Here is a 27704-nt window from a genome sequence, read left to right as displayed (position 1 = left end):
AATGAAGTCCCTGATGTTGTGACTTTTCAAAGCACGGAAAATGATTTACTAGTATTTTGATTAACTATCTTTCATTTTCGTTTCAATATATGTTTATCATGTCAAAAGGTGCAAGAATTCATTTTTCATTTAGGAAGAAATTGTCTTTTGAGATATTAAATTGCTAAAGTCAAAATAACAGTACATTTAACTTATTACACGAATGAGCATAATAATAATAATAATAATAATAATAATAATAATATGGATGACGAGTATGTAACAGTTTTAAATTTGTGTCACACCATGGTGACGATAGTTTGTCTTCAATTTCTATGGTTTCTAAATTCACCTAGTAGAAAATTTACTTATGAAAATCGTGTTCACAAACTTGAAATACCATTTCATCTTATGGATATCTCAGTACTATTTCAACGATTCATTTTTTAACAAGAGACATGGGAATTCCACGAAACCAGGGTATTCTAATATTTTAGCATTTCTATAACTTAAGTATCATCAAAATAGGAAAAGAAAGAAGAAGAAACTAGAACTGTCACAGGAGTGACTTATACCCCTAAAATACGGTCTTGTCACAGAAAATGGCAACCATAAGAAATTCTAAAAATACGTAGAATAATATAAAACGTAAAAAAAAACTTAATACTTAAAAAAAACTTAAATACTCGTTTTTGGAGTACTTTATTCTGGGCTTCCTCGGCACATATGTTATACTAGTATATGTGCCCAGGATGAGGGATGAGGTAAATATAAAAATCTCTAATATTAGAGATACACTAAAAGTGAATACAAAAAATGTCTTACCGACACATGTTACCACATTTACGTTTTACAAAGGACTAATTATAAAAAGGTTAGAAAAATACCTTAAATATTGAAAATCTGAAATTAGAGTTTCTAAAAAAAGACTTCTTGGAATTTAAGGGAAAGTAGCTTAGTACAAAAGTTAAAAAAGGTTACTTCACTTTGGCTCTAAGCCAATCAGAATGATATATAGTGAAAATGCCTCAAAATTAACCTTAAATTCTAAGTAAAAAGGGGCATAGTTCATGAAAAAATGGAGTCAGAGTTATTAGTGGGTTATGAATGGTGAATTAGTTTTAAATCTTCCTGGATTTTCTGAAACTGTGTTTTTATGAAAGGATAACCTTTAATAAAAAAGAAAAGTATCATCCTCAAATTTTCATGTTACTTTTATGACGGCCATCTTTAAAAACAAAATGGCCGCCATTTTTTGTTTTAAATACGTTCTAAATGTTGAAGAAGAAGGTTTCAAATGTGCTATACTGTGTGCATAATTATCTTATTTTAATGACACATCTAAGTTAGGATCCAATGTCAATTTTTTCATCAACTTTATAGGTCATTTAAGCCATTTTTTATTTCAAAATGGCCACCATTTGCTTCAAAAGAGCCAGTTTTTTCCATTATTTTTCAATGCATCTTGAATAAACAAACTACTAGTTTTAGCTTGGTATAATTACTAATTTATGATATGTGGTAACTTCAAGATTTTTAAAACTGTGTGATAATAGTGGCTATGTAACTGTTGTAATTTACGCTACAAGAATCTATGTTACACAAGTATAAGTTTTTGTTCTAATATAGAATTTTACAACTAGCGTCATAACTGTGTGATTCTATGCAGGATTCATTTTCAGAATGACTGAATTTTGTTTTAAAACATATTTTCTTGGACAGTTACATAATATTACATCATGTAATGTCCGTGAAAATAATATGTTACCAAATAATTACAAAAGCATGAGTATCCAAATTATTATAGTACATGGCGAATTGTGAAGATATGGGCCGCTTTGAGAAAATTATTGAACAAGAGGGCCATGATGGCCCTATACATCGCTCACAAGAGTTGATCTGGCCTACTGACCTAGTTTTTGACCCCGCATGACCAAGAGTTGAACTTGACTTAAAGATCATCAAGACAAACATTCTGACTAAATTTTGTAAAGATTTGGTTACAATTGTGGCCTCTAGAGTGTTCACAAGCTTTTCGTGACCTAGTTTTTGACTCCATATGACCCATATTCGAACTTGACCTATAGATTATCAAAACAAACATTCTGACTAATTCCCATGAGTTTCAAACTTAAATTGTGGTCTCTAGAGTATTGAAAAGAATTTCCTTTGATCTGGCCTAGTGACCTGGTTTTTGACCCCACATGACCTAGATTCATACTTGACCTAGAAATGATGAAGATAAACATTCTGACCCAGTTTCATAAAGGTTGAGTCACAAATGTGGCCTCTAAAGTGTTCACAAGCTTTTCCTTTGATTTGACCAGGTGACCTAGTTTTTGACCCCACATGACCCAGTTTCAAACTTGACCTAGAGATCATCAAGACTAACATTCTAACCAAGTTTAATAAAGATTGGATCAAAAATGTGGACTCTAGAGTGTTCACAATCTTTTCCATTGATCTGACCTACTGACCTAGTTTTTAATCCCATATAACCCAGTTTCAAACCTGACCTAGAGATCATCAAGACAAACATTCTGACAAAGTTTCATAAAGATTGTGTCTAAAAATGTGGTCTCGAGAGTGTTCACAAGCTTTTCCATTGATCTGACCTACTGACCTAGTTTTTCACCCCACATAGCCCAGTTTCAAACGTGACCTAGAGATTATCAAGACAAACATTCTGACCAAGTTTCATAAAGATTGTGTCAAAAATGTGGTCTCTAGAGTGTTCACAAGGCAAATGTTGAAGGACGACGCACGTCGACGGACTCGCCGGACGCCGGACAATGACCGGTCACAATAGCTCAAATTGAACACTTTGTGCTCTGGTGAGCTAAAAATTAAGAGACCTATGCCAAATTGTAGATTGAGGTAAGTTATCGTAATTTCCCAGGTATCTCTTTCCGGACATGAGACTAGAAAAAATTAAGACGTTATTAATATGGTGGCTAAAGAGAAACTAAGAAAGAAAGAAAATGTATGACTGCTGAATAATTACAGGTGACAATGTCCTTAAAAATATATATTTACCAAATGTAATTTTCATTCTATTCATTCAAGCAGATAAAACACTTATATGAAATAGAAGATGGAATTTATTATGCTTGAAATAAAAAAATATCCATAAAAGTAAGAAAATGACTAAATAACGGGAAAAAAAGTGACCAAATATTTGTTTAATGGCGCAGTATGTTCGATTAATAAAGAAGTCTTACGTTTTACATCAGAAAATTAATAGTAATAAAACTTACACCTTGAGTCCTTCCAAAGAACAGGATTTGGTCACTCATCACATCCCTGAAGTTTTTATTTTTAAAGTTTGCAGAGATGATCAGCTAGATGATGTTTTATTCCTTAATTGCATTTACAATCACATTAAGCTCGCTTAATAGCTAATTTAACCTCTTATACATGTCCCACTTCTTATTTGTTTAATCATATAACTTACAGTAAACTGCTATTTTACACCACGTGAACATGTATTGCGACTACGATTATGTAAATTCTGCTAAAAACATTCTTATTCAGTATAAAGTCTTGCAAAATCTAGAAAAAATAAAATCAGCCAGATACAAGGTTTGCTGTTAGGTAGTTTCATATGATTTCTTTGCTTTTTTATACCTACTTACCAAATAATCTAATGAATGAGAAAGAAACCGCTTTAATTAAACGCACTTTTTGTGCATCTAATTTCAGTTAAGCCTTTTTTTCTTGTAACATTGTTAAACATTTTTTCCATGTGAACCTGTGAGGCAGTTTGTAAATCCCTCTCCTTTCTTGAACAATATTGATATCCGGTTAGATCAGATCTTGTAGAGGTAATTACTATTCCATGAGAACTGCCTCTACCTAGCTTATCGCATACTTTTTCGAATGAAATAGGAAACGTTTAACAGTAAATAATGCATTCTTGCTGTTGTTTGCAAATACAGACAATCCGTTGTTGCTTAAATAGTTGATATTTTTATGCCGGGGAGAAGCAGTTATTGAATGAAACTAACACAATGCAAAGACTACAATACTGCATCGCATAGAATTGACATATCTCTATATCAAAAATTCATTTCAGTACACAGACTTACTCTATTTTTTCTCTATTTAAATGGGGATGTTGCCCATACAATATTTTGAAACATATCAGCCCAAGTAACTATCTAGTACTAGATGCCTGGTTTGCCGCACAATAGCTTTGAAAGTTATGTTGTCTGTCGGTTATATGCGACTTTAAATAAATACCTTTTCCTGTACCTTTATATTATTATCAATACATCTTTCCAAGAGCGACTTTAAAGAATTAAATGAACCTTATCAATATGTTATTTTGCATTAATACCGCTATTATCAACTGAGAGAATATTCTACGATATGTCACTATCGTAATTTAGACTTGTGTGTGTTTTTTTAATTAAATAGCAGTTTGAAAACACTTCTGTTACAAGATGTATCAAAACAGTAGTTATTTATATCAAATTCAATGAAAAATTTCCCAAATGTATTTGGTAAAATGATAAAATGTTTTATCTGACCCGCTTATTTGGAGATACTGTGCATATTTGGTATTCAGCCCTTTGTCAGCTGGATGCTACAAAACCATGATAGGTCGTTCTTAAACAGGTACTGAGCTGCTCTGATATATTTCTATTGTCCTGATTCGTCGGGTCTTAATAATATTCTGCTGTTGTTCTGCTCTCTGCAATATCATGGATAACATGCGTAAATTGTTTGCTAAAAGCTCCTAGATCCCTTGAAAGTATTGAAATCAACTAATAAAAAAAAATAGAAGACTTGGTTAGACAGAGTATTTTCATCAGAGGTTTAGAAAGGAAGATGAAATACCCCTTACGTCCTAGCACCAGCTTAAGCGGAATTCTATTATGGTAATTAAATGAACTCCATAATACTAAAGGAACAGCGGTTTTTCATACAAATTATTTACCCCATCATTTTTGTGTTTTATATAACGTGTCTTTAGATTCCCGTGCGTGAAAAGGACATTCAGCTGTCAGGGGCTTAATTTCATGTATACTGTTCTATAACATCGGAATATGGTTGGGATATTAGTGCGAGTATTTTTTCCAACCTACTGCTTTAAACATACAAGCGTTATTTTGCAGGCGTTGCCGCACTACGTTCCTTTACTTTTACGTTTTGAGCTTGCTGTCTATATGCTTTACTTTGATCAGGTATTTAACATGTTCTAAGACTGTAGTGTTTGGGTTTAAATTTTATTGAAAGAAAGACAATGAAAAGATTGCTTCATCATTACCATCTGCCCCTGATCCCCTTCATTCTGCATTAAGCAGTTAAGCAGACTGTAATCGCGGAAAGCCCAGAACATTTGAATGAAGGGGTAATAAATAATACTGTGTGTAGATAGCTTTGATATCGTGGGGTTGATGACGAATTAAGTAAAACACTCTCAGTGTTGATGTCAAGTATAATTAACTAGAAATTTTGAGTAATTAAGAAGACTTTCATGAATTTAACACTTGCATTAAGTTAAAAAAAATTGTATTACTTTTTTGGCGCAATTGTATTAATCATGTTTAAATCTGATAAAGATAAAATTGCAAACAATATATCTAAATTGCACAATCTTATAAACAGAGCATAGACAACTAATTGTGCCGACACTGATTTGCGCTGAAAGTTCGCCAAGTCCCTTTACTTCGGTACTTATTCAAAGCAGATATTGGTAACTTTTAGTCCCTTATTGTGTGTTATATTTCTTATTACTTTCGGAAATAATCATACTTCAAATTCAACACCATAAGGATAGTTGAAAATATTTAATATCAAGAGGTAGAAGCGACATATAAAAATGCATTGTGTGGGTGGGGTAGAAAAAATGTCTTAAGATAAATTAAACATTTTTTTATTCTGACAGAGAAAATGTAAATTTCATTTGAAATGTCACATTGGCTGGTTGAATGACACGATATCCGATATTATAAGCAATGTTACCGATTTTTTCAGACATTGTTTAGCAGTATTACTTTCGTAATCAGTCGCCATACTGACGACGTCATTTTCGGATCCAGTCGCGGTCTCATACATACATATTATATCTGTCTTAGACCAAGGAATAATTTGATATATGTGGCTATATGTCTCAACTACTTTTGAGCAGGATTATAAATAACAGTGGACCATTTTATTTGATACCATTTGACACCTGCACTGACTAAAACTTACCAAGAAATAATTTGTATTACTTTCATACATGCCCATTTTTAGCGAAATTTGGTCATACTTTTACATTCTCAATAATATGAACATAAATATGCTAATTAATTAATTTACATAAAATTACATAAAATAACTGGAAAGGAAAGGGCATTGGTTTAGGAACATTTTGATACTCTGTGGGTTCTTATATAACAAAAATCGACCAAGATATGATGACACAATGGCTTTTCTTGTTCAGAGGTCAATTTCTTACCCCACCCCCTTATGATAAAACTCAAGCCTGGTATCTGCTAGATATTGTACCATTTGACTACTTCACTGACTAAAATGTTCCAAGAAATAATTTGTATAACTGTAATATATGTCCATATTTTGCGACATTTGGTCATATTTTTACATACTCATTAATATTCCTGAATACACTAATTATTTAATTTAAATAAAGCAACTGGAAAGAGAAGGACAATGGTTTAGGAAGATTTTAATACTCTTTAGGTTCTTATATACCTTAAATTGATCAAGATAAGATGACACAATGGATTTTCGTGTTCAGAAGTCAATTTCTTACCACACCCATTTATGATTAAACTCAAGCCTGGTATCTGCTAGATATGACCTTAAACCGATAAAATATTAAGGACACAGTGTCTTACCTTTCATTTGGTACAGTTTGAGGTCTTCACTGACTGCAACTTACCAAGAAATAATTTGTATAACTTTAATATATGTCATTTATTTTGCGAAATTTGGTAATATTTCATACATACTCATTAATATTCATAAATATTCAAATTAGTAAATTTACATAATGTAATTGAAAAGGGACTGGCAATGCTTTAGAAACATTTTGATACTCTTAGGGTTCTTATACACCTACAATTGACCAAGATATATAGTTCTCATTGGTTATATCACGGAATTCCATGGCAACCATTTTGAATTCAAGATGGCCGCCAAAATATTGACATGAAATTTGAGGATGATACTTTTTTTGAAGTAGAAGGTTCATAGAACAAAATAAACCCACTTTCAAAAAATCCAGGAAGATTTAATAAAATCTGACCCCAAATTTTAACCATTGAAAACCCACTATATGCACCTTGTGTCACATGATAAGGGTGATAAGGTGGAACATCTATTTTAAGTTTGAATCAAATCCATTTAGTAATAACTGAGATAATAGATTTCGCGACCGGACGCGACAAAACTGACTCCTATATAGCCCCACCTCCCCCAAACATGTTTTGTGGGGTTATAAATATTAAAAAGCTTAAAAAACGTCCATCCCAGTATCTCATTCCTAAGTAAGAGTTATCAAGCAGAAATTATGTTTCAACAGCACCCTAAATACAAACACAATCCAAAGCTAGCTCTTCGTAAAATAATTGCTGAACACAAAGTTTGGTGACAGTATATCGATCGTAACTAAAGTTATATACCAGAAACCACCTTTTTGACGATTCCAGCAAAAAATTTATTTATTTATTTTGTTGGGGTTAACGTCGCACCGACACAATTTTTTGGTCATATGGCGACTTTCCAGCTTTAATGGTGGAGGAAGACCCCAGGTGCCCCTCCGTGCACTATTTCATCACGAGCGGGCACCTGGGTAGAACCACCGACCTTCCGTAAGCCAGCTGGATGGCTTCCTCACGTGAAGAATTCTACGCCCCAAATGAGGTTTCGAACCCACATCGATGAGGGGCAAATGGTTTGAAGTCAACGACTCTAACCACTCGGCCACGGAGGCCCCTCCAGCAAAAAAATAGTACAGATAGATACTCTATATAAATAAATCTAATTCTAGTTCAATCCATCACTCGAAACTTAAGTTACTGAGCGGAACCTTGCCTCCATTGACCCGAAATTCATAGGCCAAGTTTAAGTGATTTTCAATCATTAATCGTCCGCCGCACTTCACAATTACTACTGTAACATTACAAAAGGTAAAATAGCCCAACGCCTTTGAACATTGCGCCACGGTTGAATTTTCAAAGCATGCACATTAAATAAGTTATGCTGACTTTGGACTTAACCCCACAGATCCCATATTCATTCCCAACATAGGGGGTTTCTTTAATAAGCTACCTATGAATCCAAACAAAAGCATCGAGCAGAAAAACCTGTTGAAAAATTACCGCAGACTTTGAATCATAAATAATGTAAAGGTTTCAAGTCTTGTATTTTAACTTTCATTTTTTGCAGATAAAAGGAGGTAATTGAATGTTACACTGTAATTAAAGAAATAAGCAAGACAACCTATAGTGTTTTGTTGCACCTCAAAATTGTTACACATCAAAATGGTAGCAACGCATTTTCGAGTTTTGGTAGTCACTACAAAATGCGTTACATTTAACGTAATTTGGTAGATTACAAAAAAAAAATGCGTTTGACTTGTACAAATCCAACGCAAAACGGTATTAATAATAAATTCATGATTTAAAAAAGAATATTTTGTGGAAAATGGACAATATTATTTCAAAGAGAGTCATGATGGAACTTAGCCGCTCATCCGACTTTGACCTTTTGACTTTGAAAAGATAACGGACCTAGATTCAGTAAAGCTGGAACATTGGAACACACGTGATTAAAACTAGAGGATGCTTTTGTAGAAAAGCGCATGTCTCCCCCAATGCACAGTGGTATAGGCAAGGAGCCAATAGGGGACAGAAGCGAAAGTCAAAATGACACTGATGCAACAGGAGTCGTCTACTTGGCATGTCCAGTCATCCCACTAAGTTTCAACATTCTAGGTCTATAGTGGTTCACAAGTTATGAATTGGAAACGGTTTTCCATGTTCAGGCCCCTGTGACCCTGAACTTTTATCGAGTGACCCTAAAATCAGTAAGGGTCGTCTACTCTGCATGTTTAATAATCCCATGAAGTTTCAATATTCCGGGTCAAGTGGTTCTCAAGTTATTGATTGGAAAATGTTTTCTATGTTCAGGCCCCTGTTACCTTGACCTTAGCTCAAGTGACCCAAAAATCAAAAGGTCATCACTTTAAGTCCTATCAATCTATGAAGTTTGAAGGTTCTACAAAGGTCAAATAGTTATCAAGTTATTGACCGTAAATTGACTTCAATGTTCTGTCCACTGTAATGACTACCAAAATGCGTTGCTACCATTTTGAGGTGTAACAGTGCTTTTTCTGTTTTTAAATGTATACTTACACATTTTTTTTTATTTTTGGTAACCTTTATGTTTTTGTCCATACTTACTTAAAATAGGCAAAACACAAAAGTAAGCAAATGATACTTATGAAGTTTGTTTTCATTTTATTATACACTGAAGAACAGTAAAATTATGTAAAACTGTTTGTAAAACATATATGCCAACCCGCCCCGCCCATGATGGGTTGTCCTATTTTCAGACCCGTGATCATTGTGACCTTGACCTTTGTGTGTGTTTATAGTGTGCACGTCTGCGTGCTGTGGGTTTCGTTTTGGGGAGGCTGCGTTCTTGGAATATGGCATTCCTTGTTTGATATTTTCTTTGTTTTTTCCTTTTACCTTACTCACTCCCAAAACAACAGAGGTAATTTACTTCATAAGCCAAATCATGCTATTAGCTAAGAAGGTTCTTGGTCAAGTAGTTCTCAAAAGATTGAGCAAACTTAAATTTCTATGTACAGGTGCCTAAGACCTTCAACCTATTGGTCCCAAAACCAATAGGGTTATTAACTTCATAAGCCCAGTCATGCTTCAAGGTTTTATGTCAAGGAGTTTTCATGTTATTGCGCAGAAATCGTTTTTAAGGTTCAGGCAGCATGGCACTGAGCCTTGACTTTTCCAATACAATAGGTGTCATCTACTTCATAAAACCAATCATGCTATTATCCCGGTCAAGTTGTACTCAAAATATTATGGTGGCAGATTTCTGCCATTTCGTGTCGGCGTGTTGGCGGAGCGAAAACACGAACACTCGACAAAAACCTAATTTGTCGAGTTTTCGTGTCGGTTGGTGAAAAGTGGACGTTTAGACGGCACAGATACGACAAATTTATCTGTCAAGTTTTCGAGTTGGTGCGTATAAAAATGTCGTGTTGGCACCCTTTTTTGTCGTGCTGTTGTGTTTGCGCCTTGCCAACACCAAAACATAAAAACTCGACAAATTAGGTATTTGTCGAGTTTTTGTGTTGTCGTGTTTTCACCCTGCCAACACGACAACATTAAAAAACGACAAATACTTTTTAGACATCTCTTATAAAACGTGGAGTTAACTAAATCTGAAACCAGTAGTTAGGGTTTTAGAAGCATTTTTCTTTCTATACCAACGAACCGTAAATTCATAATTTATTTATATTCACTAAAAATCTGAGATTATAAAACAGTACAATAATATGTCAGATATCGTTTTAAGAATACAAAGTGTATGTATAACAGATCCGGTTCCAGAAATATTCCATTGGGGTGCGGTGAGCGGCAACAGTTAAAGAATGAAGGCGGCATCGGCGAGCCGAGTGGGGTTGAGTACGAAGAGGGCAACCCCTCACGTTAGGTAGGTCAGGGCGTGTCCTCCTGAATATGTTTGAAATATATTAATAAAATGGTGGTCCCTGCTGCATTTTTTAGTCCAATGTTAGAGGTATGGGGGTTAACCCCCTCCCGACAATGGAATCACAGGGTCTCTCCCTAGTCATTTTTGAAACAGAGGTATGAAATGATGGTCTCTGTTGCATTTTTGTCCACAATTTGAGGTACGTGAGGGGATAAGAAGGTATTCCCACGTTCATTTTTTAAATTTATTATTGCAATGGTGGCCTCTGGTGCATTTTTGGGTCTAAATTGTGAGTAAATATTATTTTGATATTCCACCTTCGTCTTTTGATATCTTTTTATATGACAAAAAGATATTTAATTTTGGATTTAACGTCGCACCGACACATGATAGGCCATATGGCGACTTTCCAGCTTTAATGGTGGAGGAAGACCCCAGGTGCCCCTCCGTGCAGAATATAAGTCAATTTTAATTCTTAAAGTTATATTTTCTAGCATGCTTTGTCATAAATGTCATAATGTCCTACCTGGCCGTTTTCGTCTTCTGTAATGCCTGTATGTCCAGTGCCTGTTTCTTCAAATTGTTTTATAACAGACTTCACCTGTTTGCGAATTGATAAATTAAATACATGTATGTATCAAATAGGCCCATGTTCCATAGAATCACAGTTCTTAGTTCACAATGCGTTCTGCTCTTAGAGATGTTTTGACATGAATATCAACATTTTGCATCAAAGGTTTTCCTTTGATTTTTTTTCTGACCATTGATTATCAAGTATGGGGGTTTTAAAATTAAAACAGCTTATACCAAAATTTTTTATAATGTTTTTTTTTTTTTTTGCAAAAAAGTAGGGTATATGAGTAGCCTTTGGGCTAAAAAATACGTAAACAGATTCCGATTGTTGCGTTTAAATTTAAAAATCAGAAAAGCAATACTGACGCAGGCTAGAATTAAAGTACCCAACAATAAAGGTTTTTTTTAAAAAAAAGGTCAGGCATACTTGTAAAAGCAAAATCTTGTATTACCATATTTTCCCCTTCTCTATTTACTCACCTTGGAGGGTTCCACGCAGACGGTGTTTGTTTTGCCCTATGATCGCATTTTTCCCGAAAATATATATTGCTGACATTCATATGTAACAGAAAAACGCTCAAAAGCTAAAGGTGCTTTGAATCGGTTCGTGTATTTAAAATAACGAAAAAAAAATGTTACCGGACAATTTAAACATGATATAGTTGATAATTTTAAACTGTTCAATTCATAGTTATGCTTCTTGTGAAATGCACATCCTCTCTTTTGCACCTGTCCATTTATAGTTTCATTACATTTCCTTTTGAAAGTGTTTAAAAGTCAATTTTATTCCCGAACAACATTATGAAAGGCGTTACAGACGTTCTTCACTCATCTCCTTCACGTTTTGGGGGGTGGGGGGGTGGGGGGGGGGGGGGGGGGGGGGGGGGTAAAAAAAAATAAAAAAATTGTTGAAAAAACGTTTTTTCTTAAAAATTTTCATGAATTTCAATGTCTTTTTTAAAGGGAAGTAGTATAGAAAATTGTTTTTTTTGGCATTTTTTAAAAACCCCATTTGACCTTTTGCCCCTTTGGGTCAGGACTGTCATCGGCAATTTAAAATCCACGGGTTTTAAAAAACCCAATTAAAAGTTTTAAAATAATATGATATGATGAGTTTACAGAATAAATATATTGTTTGAAAGAAAAAGTTTATGATAATATAAACCCCAAAAAATTTTTAACAAAAAAGGGGGAAAAAAATGAAAAACTACCTTTCATCTTGTGAAAGTAAAAATCAAAGTTTTTAAAAAGTACAGGGGGGTAATTTTAGTATTCACAAAGCAATGTTTCCCTTTTTACCTAAGAATTTTTAAAAAAAAACACTCCAGGTATAATTATTGGGGGCCGGGAAACCCCCTAGTAAGGGGACCCCCTGTCAATGAACGGGATCAGAGTAGGACCATGATTTATGCTATGACGTGATTAAAAAAAGGGAAACATGTATAAGCAAATTTTTTCCAATTTAAAAAAAACTAAACAAAACTTTTGGGAGAAAAATTGCAAAACTTTTGTTTAAAAACCTATAATTAAAACGAAATACACACGGGTTGGAAAAAAACAAAAGTCAAAAAAGGGGGAAAAGGGGGGGTAGAGTATACCCCCGGAATCCAAAAAGCGAGAATTAGCAGAAAAATTTACACCAAACCAATTAAAAGAAAATTTGGGAAAAACGAAGATGATAGTTAATGATATTGATGATACGGGTCAGCTGATTTAGTTAATCAAGTTTTTTTTTTCAAATATAAAAAAAGGAGTAAATACTTTTTAAACGTTTTTAAATTTATATTTAGAAAATATCTTGGGTATTCCATTAAAGAAAAAAAACTGGGAATCTGTTATGAAGCATTTGAAAAAATAATTTCAAAATAGAATTCAGGGAAAAAAGCCCCCGAAACTGCAAGGTTTCCAAAAAAAAAAAAAATTTATGGGTAGATGAAGAAAAAAATTTTTTATAATAAAAAGTTTGAATCTTTTTTTGAAAAAAAAAATTAAAAAAAAATATGTCCCTACATTTAAATAAAAAGGAAAGGGGGCTGTAGGGTTATTGAAAGATTTAATAAAATTTTAAAAAGAATAATGTGGAAAAAAATTTTACAGAAAAATAAACTTAAAAAAACTTATTTAAAAAAAATTTTGGCAGGATAGGGTTTTGATAATAAACAAAACAAAACATTCTAGTAAAAAATAGACCAACCGAAGCATAAAACTTAAAAAAAAAAGGTACTGTTTACTTTTAATTTTAATATGGTTTTTTAAAAGATACCCCAAAGACAAAGCAAAATTTAAAATTTGGGTTTTCGAGTTCGTTTAAGAAAAAACTTAAAAGACTTTTTTGAAAAAGGATATCACCCAAAAACTGGACAGGGGAAATATTTATTTTTTATAAAATTAAATAATACAAATCCCGAACATACCCCTTTTAAAGATTTAAAGATGAAAAAATTTAAAGGGTTTATTTTATGAACAAGAATTTTTTTTTACCTACTAACAAGAATTTTTTAGAAAATAGAAAAAGTTTTATTAGACGAAAAATTTATAAAGAAAAAAAAAAGCTTTAGAAAAAAAGGGAAGGGTTTATAGCAAAAAATTTTAAATAGTTGGGTACCATTTACCCGACTGAACAAATTTAATTTAGAAAATAAAAAGTTTAATTATATAAATGAGCAAAAAAAAAATCAATTTTCAAAAAAAATGGAATAAAACAATAGATCAATTAAATTATTCCCATTTTAACTAAACTAGCTGTGCTTACAGAAAAAGTTATAAATTTTTGGGGAGAGAAAATATGGATTATATTTAAAGGGATATTTTTGGTTGTTCACTCATTAGTACTTTTTCCCAGCATTCCTATTTTTAGCAGTTGGCGCTTTTTCCACAGAAATTACCATATTTACAAACGACAAAAACTTGACGAAAAATTTTTTTTTTTTTAAAAAATCACTCCCCACAAAATAAAAAAACTTTAACAAAAGCACGGATTGGAAAAGTAAAAAAGAAGAAAAAAAAAGTTTTCAGGTTTTTTTAAAATACATTAAAAAAATCAGAAAAAAAAAATTTATTAAACCCCCCTTGAAATGCATATAAAGGAAATTTTAAAACTTAACAGATAAAAAGAAAAAAAAGAAGAAGACTGTATTAAATTTTACGGTGTTTTTTAAAGTTTTTTTTTTTCTAAAAAGTATATTTATATAGATGGTTAATAGAAAGGTAAAAAAATTTGCCAAAATTATCTAGCATTTGGGAGAATAATGAACCCAGATGAAAATTCATATAAAAAGTTCTTAAAAGAAAAATGTTTTTAAATAAAAACTTAATAAAAATGTTAGCGATGAATATAAAAATATGTCACTGAAAAATTAAAAAATTGTTAAGATCCTTATCTTTTAAAAAATTTTTTTTATTTGAATGGAACTGCGTGTCTATTAACTGAAGAAGAAAATGCTGAAAGTTATGTGATTGCCCAACCAAAAAAAATTTTCAAAAACAACCCTAAAAAAGTTATTGCAACCGATTGTGACACTAATGAAAAAAAAACATATAAAAGACTATGCGCATCCAAAGCCTTTTAAAATTAATTGGGGAAATAAAATGTGCTGAAAAGGGAAAAAAACCAAGTTAAAAGGGAAAATTTAAAAAACCAGCGAAAAAGAAAAAATTTAAATTTTTTAATTCATTTAAAGAAAATTTAAACTTTATTTTTTTTTTATTTATTTTATTTTTTTTAATTATTTTTTTAAATCCTTTTTTCCTTAGGTTTTTTTTTTTCTAAATAAAAATTTATAGAGGAAAAACGAGGATCTAAAAAACAATATTATAAGAAATTTGAAATTAAAATTACATAAGAAAAGACCAAAAAATAAAATTTAAAATTTTAAAAACATAAAGACTCTTTTTGAAATACTTAAATTGAATTTAAAACTTTAAAAGTAAAAATTTAAAACGTTGTTTTAAAAAAAATTTTTGAAAAAATGGTTAAAAAACTGATAAAAATTTTTAAAAAAATCATTATTTTCAATCAAAGGTTTTTAGAAATTTTTAAAACACAAACGAAATAAAAAAACTTTACATCAAGCTTTTGATGAAATAATAAATAGAATGGTTTAATTGGATTTCTAAAGGGAAAGGGGTGGAAATAATCGTTGATGTCATATATAAACGATATAAGTATAGCCCTTTGGGCTGCTTCAAGTTATTTAGAATTCCAAAAACCTTAAAACACCAATAAAAAGGATTAATAAATTAAAAAGATATAACAAATGTTTAGAGGGTTTCTTTTAGCTAAAAAATTTCCTGTTGAAAAAACCTAAAAATATTTAAAAATATAAAAAACTATAAACGATCTTGTTTATACTGGAATTAAATTTCCTGTTACTTTAAAATCAAATACCAAATGAAGTTTTAAATGAAATATCTTTTAAATTTAAAATTGGGTTTATGAAGAAAATAGTAATTTTCCATTGTACAATAAAAATTCAATAGAAAACACTGTGACATGTTGCTAATTACTAATGAAAAAATAAATGAAAAAATAAATGAAAAAATTAACTGATGATGACTGTAAACCTCAAAATTTAGTCCAACTTTAGTTTGGATAAAAGATTTTAATGTTTAATAATAACAAAACAAAAAAACAAACAAAAAACATTTTTGTAGATCTTGTCTGCAACACTTTACTCAAAAAGAATATTAAATGAACCATCCAAACTGTTTAGCTTTTAAAGGGTACCCAAGGTGTAAAAATGCCAAAAGAGGGAAGAAAGTACAATTTAAAAATTATCAAAAAGGTTTAGCTACCTTTGTAATTTATGCTGTTTTTGAATCAAAACAAAAAAATTTTTTAACGCTTTCCCACAACTGAATTTTCATTTACGACCATATCAAAATCATATAGTTTGTTTACGCTATAAATTTTGTTTTTTTTTGACAAAAAACTAAAACCAAACCCCCAGTTTATGGGGCCCCCAATCTTTATAATTTTTTAAAAAAAAATTTTAGGAAGGGGGAATTTGTAAAAAAAATTTTAAAAACTTTTTAAAAAAGAACTAAGAATGCCTAAAAATATTAAAACCAAATTTTAAAAAACAAAGTTTTGTCATATGGGGAAAAAAAATTAAAAAGGTAAGTGCCAGACGTGATCACGTCAAAAACAGAAAATTCGAGGAAGTCTCACTCAAAAATTAATTTTAAAATTTTAAAAACTAACACATAAAATTCCTGTTTTTTTTTCATAATTTAAGGGGTTATGACGGCTTTTTATTATGCAAAAAATGGGGAAATTCAAAAAAAAAAATTAATGTTTTTCCCCAAACAATAGGAAAAGATATATGGCTTTTATGATTTCTGCTTGATCTTTATTGTTTCTTCCAAATTTATGCCCAATCATTGGATAACCATAAAAAATTTTCCAAAATTTAAATTTTTAATTCAAGAATTTGTTTGGGAAAATGTTAAATTTTTAAAAGACAAAAGGTTTATCCATATGATTACTGGTTCTTTTTAAAAAATTCAAAGAAAAAAAATTTTCCCTTTTTAAAAGAAAGTTTTATTCAATTTAAAGAAACTAAATTTCGATAATGAATGGGAACATGCTAAAAAATTTGGAAAAAATTTAAAAAAAAAAACACGGGGAAATATCATGATTATATTTAAAATGAGATTACTTTAGCTGATGTATTCGAAAATTTTAGAAATTATGTTTGGAGTACTACAATTAGACCCTTGTCTTTAAATTTTAGTAGCCCTTTTTTTGTTGGGATGAAATGTTAAAAATGACGGGAATTAAGTTAGTTTTAAAATGATTTTGAAGTACTTTTTTTTTAAAAAGGGACGAGAGGAGGAAAAGTTAATTTTTAAAAACAGTACAGTAAAGCAAACATAAAATAAAAAGTTTATAATTAAAAAGAAGAAAGCAAATACTTATGCCTCGATGCCAAAACCTTTAGGGTTGGGCTTGTTAACCTTTTCCCTCTGGAACTTTAATTTTTATACCCAAAAAAAAATTAAAAAATTAAATTGAAAAAGTTAAAATAACTTTATAGTTGAATGTGATCTTGACTATCCAAAGAATTACATAAAACCCCCAAAGTTTACCTTTAGCTCCTAAAAAAATTTAAAATACCAGATCAATGGTTTCGATTATAGTAAAAATTTTAAAACAGAATTTAAAATAAAAAAAGTAAGAAAAGAATTTGGGGTTCCAACTTTAAAAAACAAAATTATGTATTCATTATAAAAATCTTGAACTAAAAACACAATTAGGTTAAAATAACAAAAATACTAAAGTTTTAAATTTTTGACAAAGTCCGGGTTAAAAAAGTATATTGTTTTTTAAACTCAAAAAAGATCTAAAGAAAAAAAATTTCATTTGAAAAGGGATTTTTTTTAATTTAATGAAAACCTGTTTTTGGGAAGACGATGGAGAATTTACCAAGAGGGTTAATATTAAATTAACCAATGATAAAAATATTTTTTAAAAAATACATACCAAACCTTCATTTTTTAGTTCAACAGGGTTAAAATCAAACCCTTTTTGGGTTTTACAAAAATAAAAGAAATTTTGTTTTTAAAACAGCCCTTTTATGTTGGAATGTCTTTCAGGTTTACAAAATATTTTGTATATTTTCATTATAATTATTTTAAGGGAAAAGTACGGGGGTAATTGTAAATTATTGTTTACTGACCTGATTCATTATGTTAGAAATAAAAACAAAGAGCATAAAAGACTTTTATAAGGACAAAATTTATTTGATAACAGTGTTACGATAACAAATCAAATTTTTTCGATAATAATAAAAAGTAATTGGAAAATTTAAAATGAAACGCTGGCTTCCCCTTTTTGAATTTGTCGGGTTAAGAAGTAAAAAATATTCTTATTTTTTAGAAAAGAAGTTAAATTAAAAAAATGTAAAGGGAATAAAAAAAATTTGTTAAGAAACATAGTTCATAAAATTTAAAGATACTTTGTTTTAATTTAACCCAATAACACACCCTTTTAAAATTTTCGGTTTTAATAAACCAATCTTTCCATTAGTTAAAATAAAACATCTTTCATGTTTTGATATAAAGATTAAATTTTGTAATGGTATGATACATTTGCTTAATTTTTTAAATTTTTAAAGTTTTTTTTTAAAGTTTTTTTTAAAATTTTTTTAAATTTTAAAACCATAAATTTTTAACTGAATATTTTTAACGTTTAAAGAATTAATGAAAAAACATCATTTACTTTAAATTTTATTTGCATATTAAAAAAATAGATTCATTTTTTCTGTTATTTTTTTTCATCGTAACTTTTAAGAATTACTTTTTTTTTTTTTTAATTTTTAATTTAGCTTCTCCTTTTCTAATTTAATTGCATCAACAAGAAATAAATTAAAAATGCAAAAAAATAATTGTTACATTATTTCCCTTTTTAACAAACCAGGACAGCATTTTCAGTTTTCCCTTGAAAAAATCCACCATCGGTACTTGGGTTAATTTTAAAAAACATGGGGGTTTTTTTATTAATTGTTTCTATTTTTTTTTCTATTTTTTTTTACTTTTTCATTTTTATTATTAATATTCCCATTATTTTTTTATTCCCGTTTAAAATTTTAGTTAAATAAATTCCTTTTTTTTTAAAAAAAATTTATGATTTTTTGTTCTTTTCTCTTTTATTAGAATTTTGTTTTTATACAAAAAATCCAACGTACTTTTCTTGAACATTTTAATGAAAAAAAAACTAAAAATTTCCCCAAAACATACTTGTTTTTTCTTGATATTTAAAAATTTTTGTATTTTACATTTGGGATAAACTGAATTTCTTTTTTTTGGGGGAGGAAAATCCCAAACGGATCGAATATATATTTTTAAATAACAAACCCAAGTGTTCCCGACCAAAAAGTCGTCCAAAATTTTTAAATTCCAATTCAAAACCTTTCTTTTAATTTTAGTAAAAATTTTTCTCTAAAAAACCCCCAAAGTTTTTAATTTTTTAAATTTTTTTCCCATTGTCAATTTCAAAGTTAGATATTGGGTTTTTTTATAAATTTATTTTTTTTTTACTTAGGGAAATTTGTCTGAAAACCTTCTCTGAGAATCAAACTTATACCCGACCATTTCCCCTTTCCACTTTAAAAAAGATGTAATCAAGGGATTCCTAGACTAAGCCAACATACCTAAAAAACCACCGTCTTGTTTTTGGGTTAATTTTTCACTCCAGAAAACCCACAATGCTTTCTTTATTAGGGAAGATATGTGATACATATTTTCTTATCTTGCTACTGAAAACAACCCTTTCCCAAATATTTTACTAAACCCATATGGGCCCGTCCAGCAAAGCGCCCAAAGTGAGGGGCTAATATTTTTGGGTATTTTTGTGCCATTGGAAGAATTGTTTTTTTTTAACAAAACCCGCCAAAGCTCCTAAAAAAACCCCCTTTTTTACCTTTACTGGACATTTGTTTCTTTGAAATTGGTAATTTTTTAATCCCTTTTTTTGCAACGCTTTTTTAATTTGATTAATTTTTTTTTTGTTAAAAAGTAAAGGAAGTTTCCACGAAAAAGTTCTTTTTTTAAACTAAAATTTTTTGGGGGTTTTTTTGTTTGGGCTCGGGTAATTTTTTTTTTTGTCCATCTGTAAGGTTAACTTTATATTCAAAAATTTAAATTTTGACATTAAAACTTTTTATTTTTTTTATTTTAAAAAAAAAACAATTTTATTTCCAATAGTATTTATTTCAAAACTGTTTTTCCCCATACAATACAATTGCTAAACACGGACATGTGCTGCCGGGCCCAAATTTAATTACTGTTAATGTAAAATTTCTTAGGATTTCTTATTATTTCCCTTTTTTTATTCCAATTTAAAAAGAACAAATCCAAACAAAATTTTAAAAAAAAATCTATTTTAAAAACTTTTCCAGTATCTTATTATTTGTTTAAATAAAATTTAAATTTCTCATCATATATTCTTGATATACTTGGTATTCTGTTTTGGATAAAAAACCCATTACCAACTTTAAGGAACAAAGTCAAAATACAAACATTATCATCTCTGCATCAACTTTAAATGATCTAATAAATGTGGATTCTGTCTTTGTGCTTTTTTGTCGGTCGTTGTAAATAAACAAAAACATGTTTTTGGTTTTGTTACACCACTTTTTCTAAAAGTTATGTTCGTCTGTCGGGATCATTGATTTGTTATCATTTCCCCAAGGTAGCCATTGCTTTTTTAAATCTTTCATAAATTAATCAAACCAAATTCATTAAAAAAAAAACGTGAACCCATAGAAAATTTTGTTTCAAATTCTTACCAGGGTCAGCCTTTAGCTCTAAAATTTAAATTTATCATCATCTGTCGCTGCAGGTTTTAATTTTTCTTTGGGGGTAAAAAATTTTTTTTTCTAAACCCGGGAAAAAAAGAATAATTTTTTAATGGAATCTTAGCTTTACCTCTTTTCCCCCTTCGATTAAATTTTTTCTAAATTTAAAAAACCCGAATTATCAGCAACGCAGCAGTACGTATATCTAAATAAAAAAATCATTTTTTCCAGTTATTTTGATAATCCCAACCCAATTTAACCCAATTTTTACATTTTTTATTTGTATAAAATTTTTACAATCTAAACAATTTTTTTTTTATTTTTTTAACCCCTAATTGTAATTTAAGAAGCTGCATTATTAATTAGAGCAATTTTTATCTCCATCCAAATTATTACATTAGCAAGCTTATTTACTTTAAAAATTACTTTAAAAAAAACCCTAAAACCCAAACAAATGAACTTCTTTCATTAATTTAAAATGATATCCGTTTTTTTTTTTTGCTTAACATTATTTTCCCAAAAACAATATTAAAGCGATCTAATTGAATAGGATTAATTCTACTTTTACAATTCTTTCGTTCTAAAAAATGTATATATTATATATTTTTTTATTTTTTTATTCTAGTTTTTTTTTTATTTTTTTTTTTATTTTTTTTTAAAGTAAAAATTAGTTTTTAAAATTAATCTGTTAATCGTTTTTGTTGAGTAATTCCAGCACGACTAAAGTCCCAGAAACCTGACAATAAACTATTTAATTTTTTTTAATTTTTCCCCCTTATTATTTTTACTGTTATTCTTTTCTTTAAACCTTACAATTAAATTACCAACTGCCGGGCAGGTTTTTTTTTTAAGTTTTTCAACAATTTTTTGTGCCAATTCCCAAATTTTGTTCCAAACCCTTTTTGTTCCCTTTCAAGTGCGCTTTCCTGCTGTTTCCAAAACTTTTTTTCCGCTGTCAAATGAAATGCGGCTGAACTTGAAAGCAATTTCTTTTAAAATTCAAAAATACCTGTTCCCTTATGTTTCTTCTCCTGGTACTTAAAATAAATAAATATTCCTTTATTTTTTTCAAAACTTTTTTTGACATTATATAAAACAAATTTTAATAAAAGTTTTAAAACTTTAGTTTTAATTAATTCTTTTAAAAATTTTGTAAAACTTTTTCAACCTCATTTAAAAAAATTTTCACCAAAAACATCTTAATTATTTCTAATTGAATTTTAATATATTTTATTAATTTCAGAATAACTCTTTGTGGTTCTTTTTTAAAGGGGTAACCTTGTTAAATCTGCAGTACTTAAAGCATAAAAAATATCACTGAAATTACCACAACAAGTGAATTATCAATAAGATCACAATGAATATAAATTTTTCCACAGAGTTTGTTATATTTGGTGTTTTTTGTTTTCCCCTTCATTTTTTTCTATTTTTTTTTCTCAAATCCAATAAGTATGAAAATTTATATTTCCAAATCCAATTAAAAAATTTTTGTAATTTAAACAAAATCTTAAAAAACTTAAAAACAAATCCAAATTATGGAGCATTTCTGAATTATCAAAATTCATAAATCACCATTATTTTATTAATGTTTCCCTAATTAATTTTTTAAAATCGTGTAACTGTAAGAAACCCTTTGTAAATATGATATCTTCCATTCTTTCCCTTAGATAACGAAATTTTTTTTTGTCATTTCATCACAATATTATGCCAAGAGTAGGCATGTTTTAAAACTCCAAAACCAAAAACAAAAATTTATTTTTTCTAAAATTAAAGAACATAAACTGATTGTAAATCACCGGGGTATTTTTATTTTCTTTAACTGTTCAAAACTAATACTATTTTTTTTTTCCAAATTTTTATATTCAAGAAAATTTTTTTTTAATAAAATTCATGTTTTTCTGGGAAAAGAAATTCATTTTTAATTTTTTCAATATTCTAAACCCTTTATTTTTTTGTTCTTCATTATTTTTCCCGGGATTAATTTAACCACAAATTAACTCCCAAACCCTTAACCAATTCTTCTGGATTACATGGACAAAGTCATAACCTTGTCCCCAATTACTTTTTTTTAAATTCATAGATCTTTTATTTTATAAACCTGACTTTTCTGTTTTAAATTTTTTAAATATTTTTTATTGAAGATTTGAATGTTTTTATTATTGTTATATCTTTTTTTAATCAAATCAATTAAAACTCATCAACTTTTGTGTTAAGACTCTTTTCCATTATTCTACCTTAGCAAATTTTTTTTGGACCTAAAGTTTTATTTTAAGTTAAATTAAATTACCTATTTCCATTTGGTGAAACTTTATATGGGTTATGAATCTTATTTCCCTTTTTCCCTTTTTTAATTTCCTTGAGTCATCAATCATTTTTGATAAGTTTACCATATATTTTTAAAATTTTTTTTTTCTGATTTTAAAACCGAAAAAACCACCACAGCCATGGTTCGCATTGAAAAATTTAATTTTTCTTCGGATTTTTTTACATTTTATTTATATTGAGACCTTCTTTATTTTTTCGTAAAACCCCTTTTCTTGTTTTTATCCAATCATCTTTATTTTTGTTTATTACTAACCTATAATACAGGTAAGTCCCCCAAACTGACAATACATCTTTTTCGTATTTAATCTAAATTTATCACAAATTCTTCTTTTTTCATCGTTGTTTCACCTATTTCTTTTGCAATTCTTCAGGAAATTCCTAGTGTCTTCAAAATTTTCATCTTCATCATTTAAACCCTATGTCTTTTTGGGTAAATCGTATTGGGTTTTTTGGAAACTTGGGGACACCCGGTATGTTTTTAGTTTCATTTCATCACCCAGTAACGCTAATTTTTGTTTTTTTTCCCGGGAATGTTTTTAATGACTTGAAATTTTTCTTTTTGACTTTTTATTTTTCAGTAAATTTGGTTAAAATTCATATAATACCCGATTTGTAGCTTTTTTTATTTTTTTTTCATTATTTCTTTTTCTAAACTCTCTCTTTTGCCCCAATAATTTTTTTCTTATTATCATTTCATTAAGTTTTGATTGTTTTATATAAATTTAAGATAATGAAAATAATGTAAATAATGTAAGATAATTAAATATTGTAAAATAATGTAAATTTTTTTAAATGGGGAAAATTTAAATTATGATACAAAAAAATGTAATCCATAAATTTTTTAAAATTTTTCCTTTTATGCCCGGTTTTTTGAAAAGTTAAAATGTGGTCGTTGATCTGGAAAAACAAATACATTAATGCGTACTTCGAAAACCTCTTATAATTATGTAAAATTTTATTAATGCTAAAAACCTAGAACAAACTAAATACAAGATTTAAAAACAACTTAAACCAAATTCAAAAAAATTAAATTAGATCCAAAAGAAATACTTGAATATTCGCTGATCCCACCAAATTGAACCTTGTGAAATCTGAATCAGAAAAAAAAAAAAGTATAATATTTGAGATTTTGTAGTGAAGATAAAAAGGTTCAAAAAGAAATAAAAAAAACTTTATTCAAGGACGCCACAAAACGTTTTTTATTTTTTAAGTAGTCAAATATTTAAACACCCAAAAGGGTTTCGGGTTAAATTTCACAAATTTTTTTAAAGTCCGTAAATGGAAAATAATAGGGTTTTTGTGAACAAAATATGATCGGTACTTTTGCTAATCAAAAAACAAAAAAATGTTTCTTATATTTGACAAACCAAGGGAATTTTTAAGAAAAAAAATTTAAGTAAATACCCTTTTCATTATATTAAATACTGTAAAACGCAAAACGTACAAGGGGAAATTAAAACAATTTTATACAAATGTAAACATACGGTTAACTTTATGAATGAAAGTAAATACCAATGAACGACACCGTGTCGCTTTACATTGGCTTACAAACGTATTTATTTATAAACTTTTTAAAGAAAAAGACACCGGTGTCGTTTAATTTTGAGGGGCAAATGTACCCCAGTGCAACCGAAGACTGTAGGTCTGACTGGGGCAAAAACCCTAAGTTTTCGGCTTCGCGATTAGTAAAAGTTTTGGTTGGGTCAATTACTTTGGGTTTTTAAAACCTGTGGATTTTAAAATTTTCCGGCATTGACCATCCGACCAAGGTCAAAAGGGAAATGGGGGGAAAATGCCCAAAAAAAACAAATTATATACTATCATGGGAAAAAATCAATAAAAAATATGAATTTTTTTTCTTTGAAACTTTCATCCCCCTTGAATGTTCTAGGAAGTTTTGTCAGAATTTAGAAAACTCCGGTTTATTGCTAAACTTGAATCTCTTCATCACATTTTTATAACTTTTAGTTGTTCTAAAACTACTAAGGCCGCAGTCAGCAGGAAAATCATAAATATTGTACTTTTTCATTGATAAAACATCAGACAAATTGAAAAGTTACTCTTCCTCTCGATTTCTTTCTTTCCTTCTTTTTTTCATCAAATCTCAAGAGCCCTTCCTTTTTTCTTTTTCTGTCATATTCCCCAAATGCAGATTTTTGTTTCTGCGAAACCACATTTTATTGAAAATTTTGTTATGAAAAAAATTTTGAAGACTATTTTAAAATCACCGTTTGGTCCTTCTGCATGGTCTAGAATATTTGAAGAATCTGTTTAAGTCTCTTCATCAGATATAGAAATTCCAAATTTTATACAGATTTCTGAAATTTTTTATGCCCTTACGACAAAAAAATCAATTTTTCTACTTTGGGAGATCTTTTGTACAGTAAACGTTGTGATTTTATATAGTCAAATATTTGTATACGCTGTTTTGGTTTAATGGCAATTTTTGGAAAGGTTGATAATCCAACAGTCAGAGAGAACGCTGAAATAAATGAGAAAGTAAAATATTAGAAAGCTAGAAAACGAGAGGGTCATGATGACCCTGTTTCGTTCACCAGAGTTTCATAGCTCAAGTATGCAGCTTTAATACTTTTTGACTTTCAGCCTAAAAGCAAATGCAAGGGGACCATGGTGGCCCTAGATCGGTCACGTGAGTAAGGGTTTAAACAGGCTATTGGAGGAGAACCTTAATAAGGTCCGGTGGTCGAAAAAGGTTGATAACAGAAATGTGACGGATGACAAACAATTGTGCTTCTTAGGTCTTTTAAATTGGATGGAAAATACACACAGATAACTGAAGTAGGCTTAGCGTCTTTGAAGGTCTCCTTCTAATGGTGGTTATGTGCATCCAGAAGGTTGTTTAAAGGTATTTCTATATTTAGCTCTGGTAGCCCCTAAAAGGAAGCCATGCATATATTTGAAAAGGCTTGGTCTTCACCAATCAAAAAAGTTGAACAAAATTTGGAGAGATAATCTTCTACTTTTCTACTATAGCTCTGCTGGCACCTAAAAGGAACTGGGACTTTGAACGAACTTGACAGGGGACCATGCTAGGATGCTACTGACCAAGTTTGATGCAATACTGACCAGCTGTTTCAGAAGATATGTCTTGTAAAGAAAAGTGTGCAGGTAAGGACGACGGATGGTGGCTGATCAGTCACAATAGCTCATTCTGAGGACTTCGTGCTCTAGTGGGCTAAAAATATCAGGGATTTAAGTCGGATCCCTATAATCTGATAATCCTTTTATAACTAAATGGATCTGATTCAAACTTAAGATAGACGGTCCGTATACCGTTCAATCCCTACAATACTGTTATCACAGGCTTGGCCGGCAAAACTCCATGATCCAAAAAATAAAGTCACGCACATGAAGATAAAATTTCATTTGATCCATTTAGAAAGTGCAGAGAAATTATCTCCCACAAATGTGGGAGTGATGGTTATTTTTTTTGCCTTCTATTTTCGTTCAGTCAAGAACATGTTTCACACATCTGCACTTCATTGTGATCCAGTGTATGTATTTTCACTGGACACTTTCAATTGTCTGAAAGTATTTGAGTCTCAATTTGTTTTCAAATGACGGGAATTAGATATGGGGAATGTGATAGGGGGAATGGGGCTTATAAATAATTATTGGGAAGACAGTTAACCAAGTTTCAAGTGACCTTAACCTTAATCAAATCTCTTCAACCCTATCATCCTCACAAAATAAAACAAGAGCACAGCAATGCGGTTTCGACGTGGTGAACACTTTTGTTAAGTTTCTTCGAAATCCTTCAAGGTGTTCATGAGTTACAAAGCGGACACAACTTGCTAACGGACGGTCGGATGTACACAGGGAGTTAAACATAAAACATCCCTTCGGGTGTATAAAGACTAACATATCTACTTTTCATAGTCAATTGTGAAAGTTTCAATGGAATCCCTTTGGAAACCGCATTAACTTGGGGTATAGGAAACCTCACCCCTCCGTCCATCCCGGAAAAAATGTAACGCATATCTACACTTAATTTTTATCATCTGAACGACAATTTTAGATGAATCCATTTAAGATGGAAGCAGTTTGAACCATGGCAAAAACTCATGTGTAATAATACAATAATACAAATCATCCTACATCCACAGGCAAATAACAATACAATTCATTTGCAACAAGTTTAGATTTCTTTAAATACTACTATACAGAAGTACTATACAGAAGTAGTTAAGTAGTTCGCATCAAAAAGTTTTGCAAAGGACAAACCGGCCAACTAACCCAAGACGACATCCAAATAAATCCTATATACATGCTACATTTCGTTATCGTGGTATGAAATGAACGTGGTATGAAATGAACCGGTCAACGTGTCGAAGGGTATCAGTTAGCTATTAAACACTTTGCAAATGAAATTGCTTAAATTCATATTTGTTTTCAACATGTGCTTCTCAGGTTTACTTACTGGTGCCTCTCTGTACTGAAGACGCCATGGTTACAAAACCTCTGAAATATAAAAGTTTAGCAAAAACATTATACATTATATATTTTATATCTTCAAAACATATTTTATCCATTTCATGAATAAGCTTATCAAATAAGAAGGCCATGATCGCTGATCTGAATTTTACAGCTCAAAAAGGTGTTTATATAAAACACATATGGAAACTAACAACGCCCACAACCAAGTGACCATGTTGTTTTACAAATCAAACTGGAGCTATCACTAAAGGATATTAATAGAGTCTACCCTTAATATAAGCTTTGTTTTAGATAAATCTCTTCAGTGGGTTTACAGTAAGCTGTTGTCTTAAATCATATCATGTTTAAAAAAGTGATATTAAGCGCAAATAAGAG

At 29.9% G+C, this 27704-nt stretch overlaps 1 protein-coding gene across 1 annotated transcript in view; it reads right to left on the bottom strand.

The window, feature by feature from the left end:
• The window catches only part of LOC123526205 (uncharacterized), a 45640-nt gene extending 18300 nt beyond the window's left edge, over positions 1 to 27340 (bottom strand). Inside the window, exons 1-3 of the mRNA XM_053523996.1 lie at positions 27313 to 27340; positions 25235 to 25353; positions 11201 to 11275 (exon numbers count right to left, since the gene is read on the bottom strand). Of these exons, the coding sequence (XP_053379971.1) occupies positions 11201 to 11275; positions 25235 to 25353; positions 27313 to 27340 (222 nt within the window). The remainder of the gene's footprint in view (positions 1 to 11200; positions 11276 to 25234; positions 25354 to 27312) is intronic.
• Between the last annotated feature and the right edge of the window lie 364 nt (positions 27341 to 27704).

This window comes from Mercenaria mercenaria, chromosome 14 (genome assembly GCF_021730395.1).
Source record: "Mercenaria mercenaria strain notata chromosome 14, MADL_Memer_1, whole genome shotgun sequence".
Lineage (NCBI taxonomy): Eukaryota > Metazoa > Mollusca > Bivalvia > Venerida > Veneridae > Mercenaria > Mercenaria mercenaria.
The sequence above is the reverse complement of the archived record's forward strand: the minus strand, read 5'-3'. Positions and strand labels throughout refer to the sequence as shown.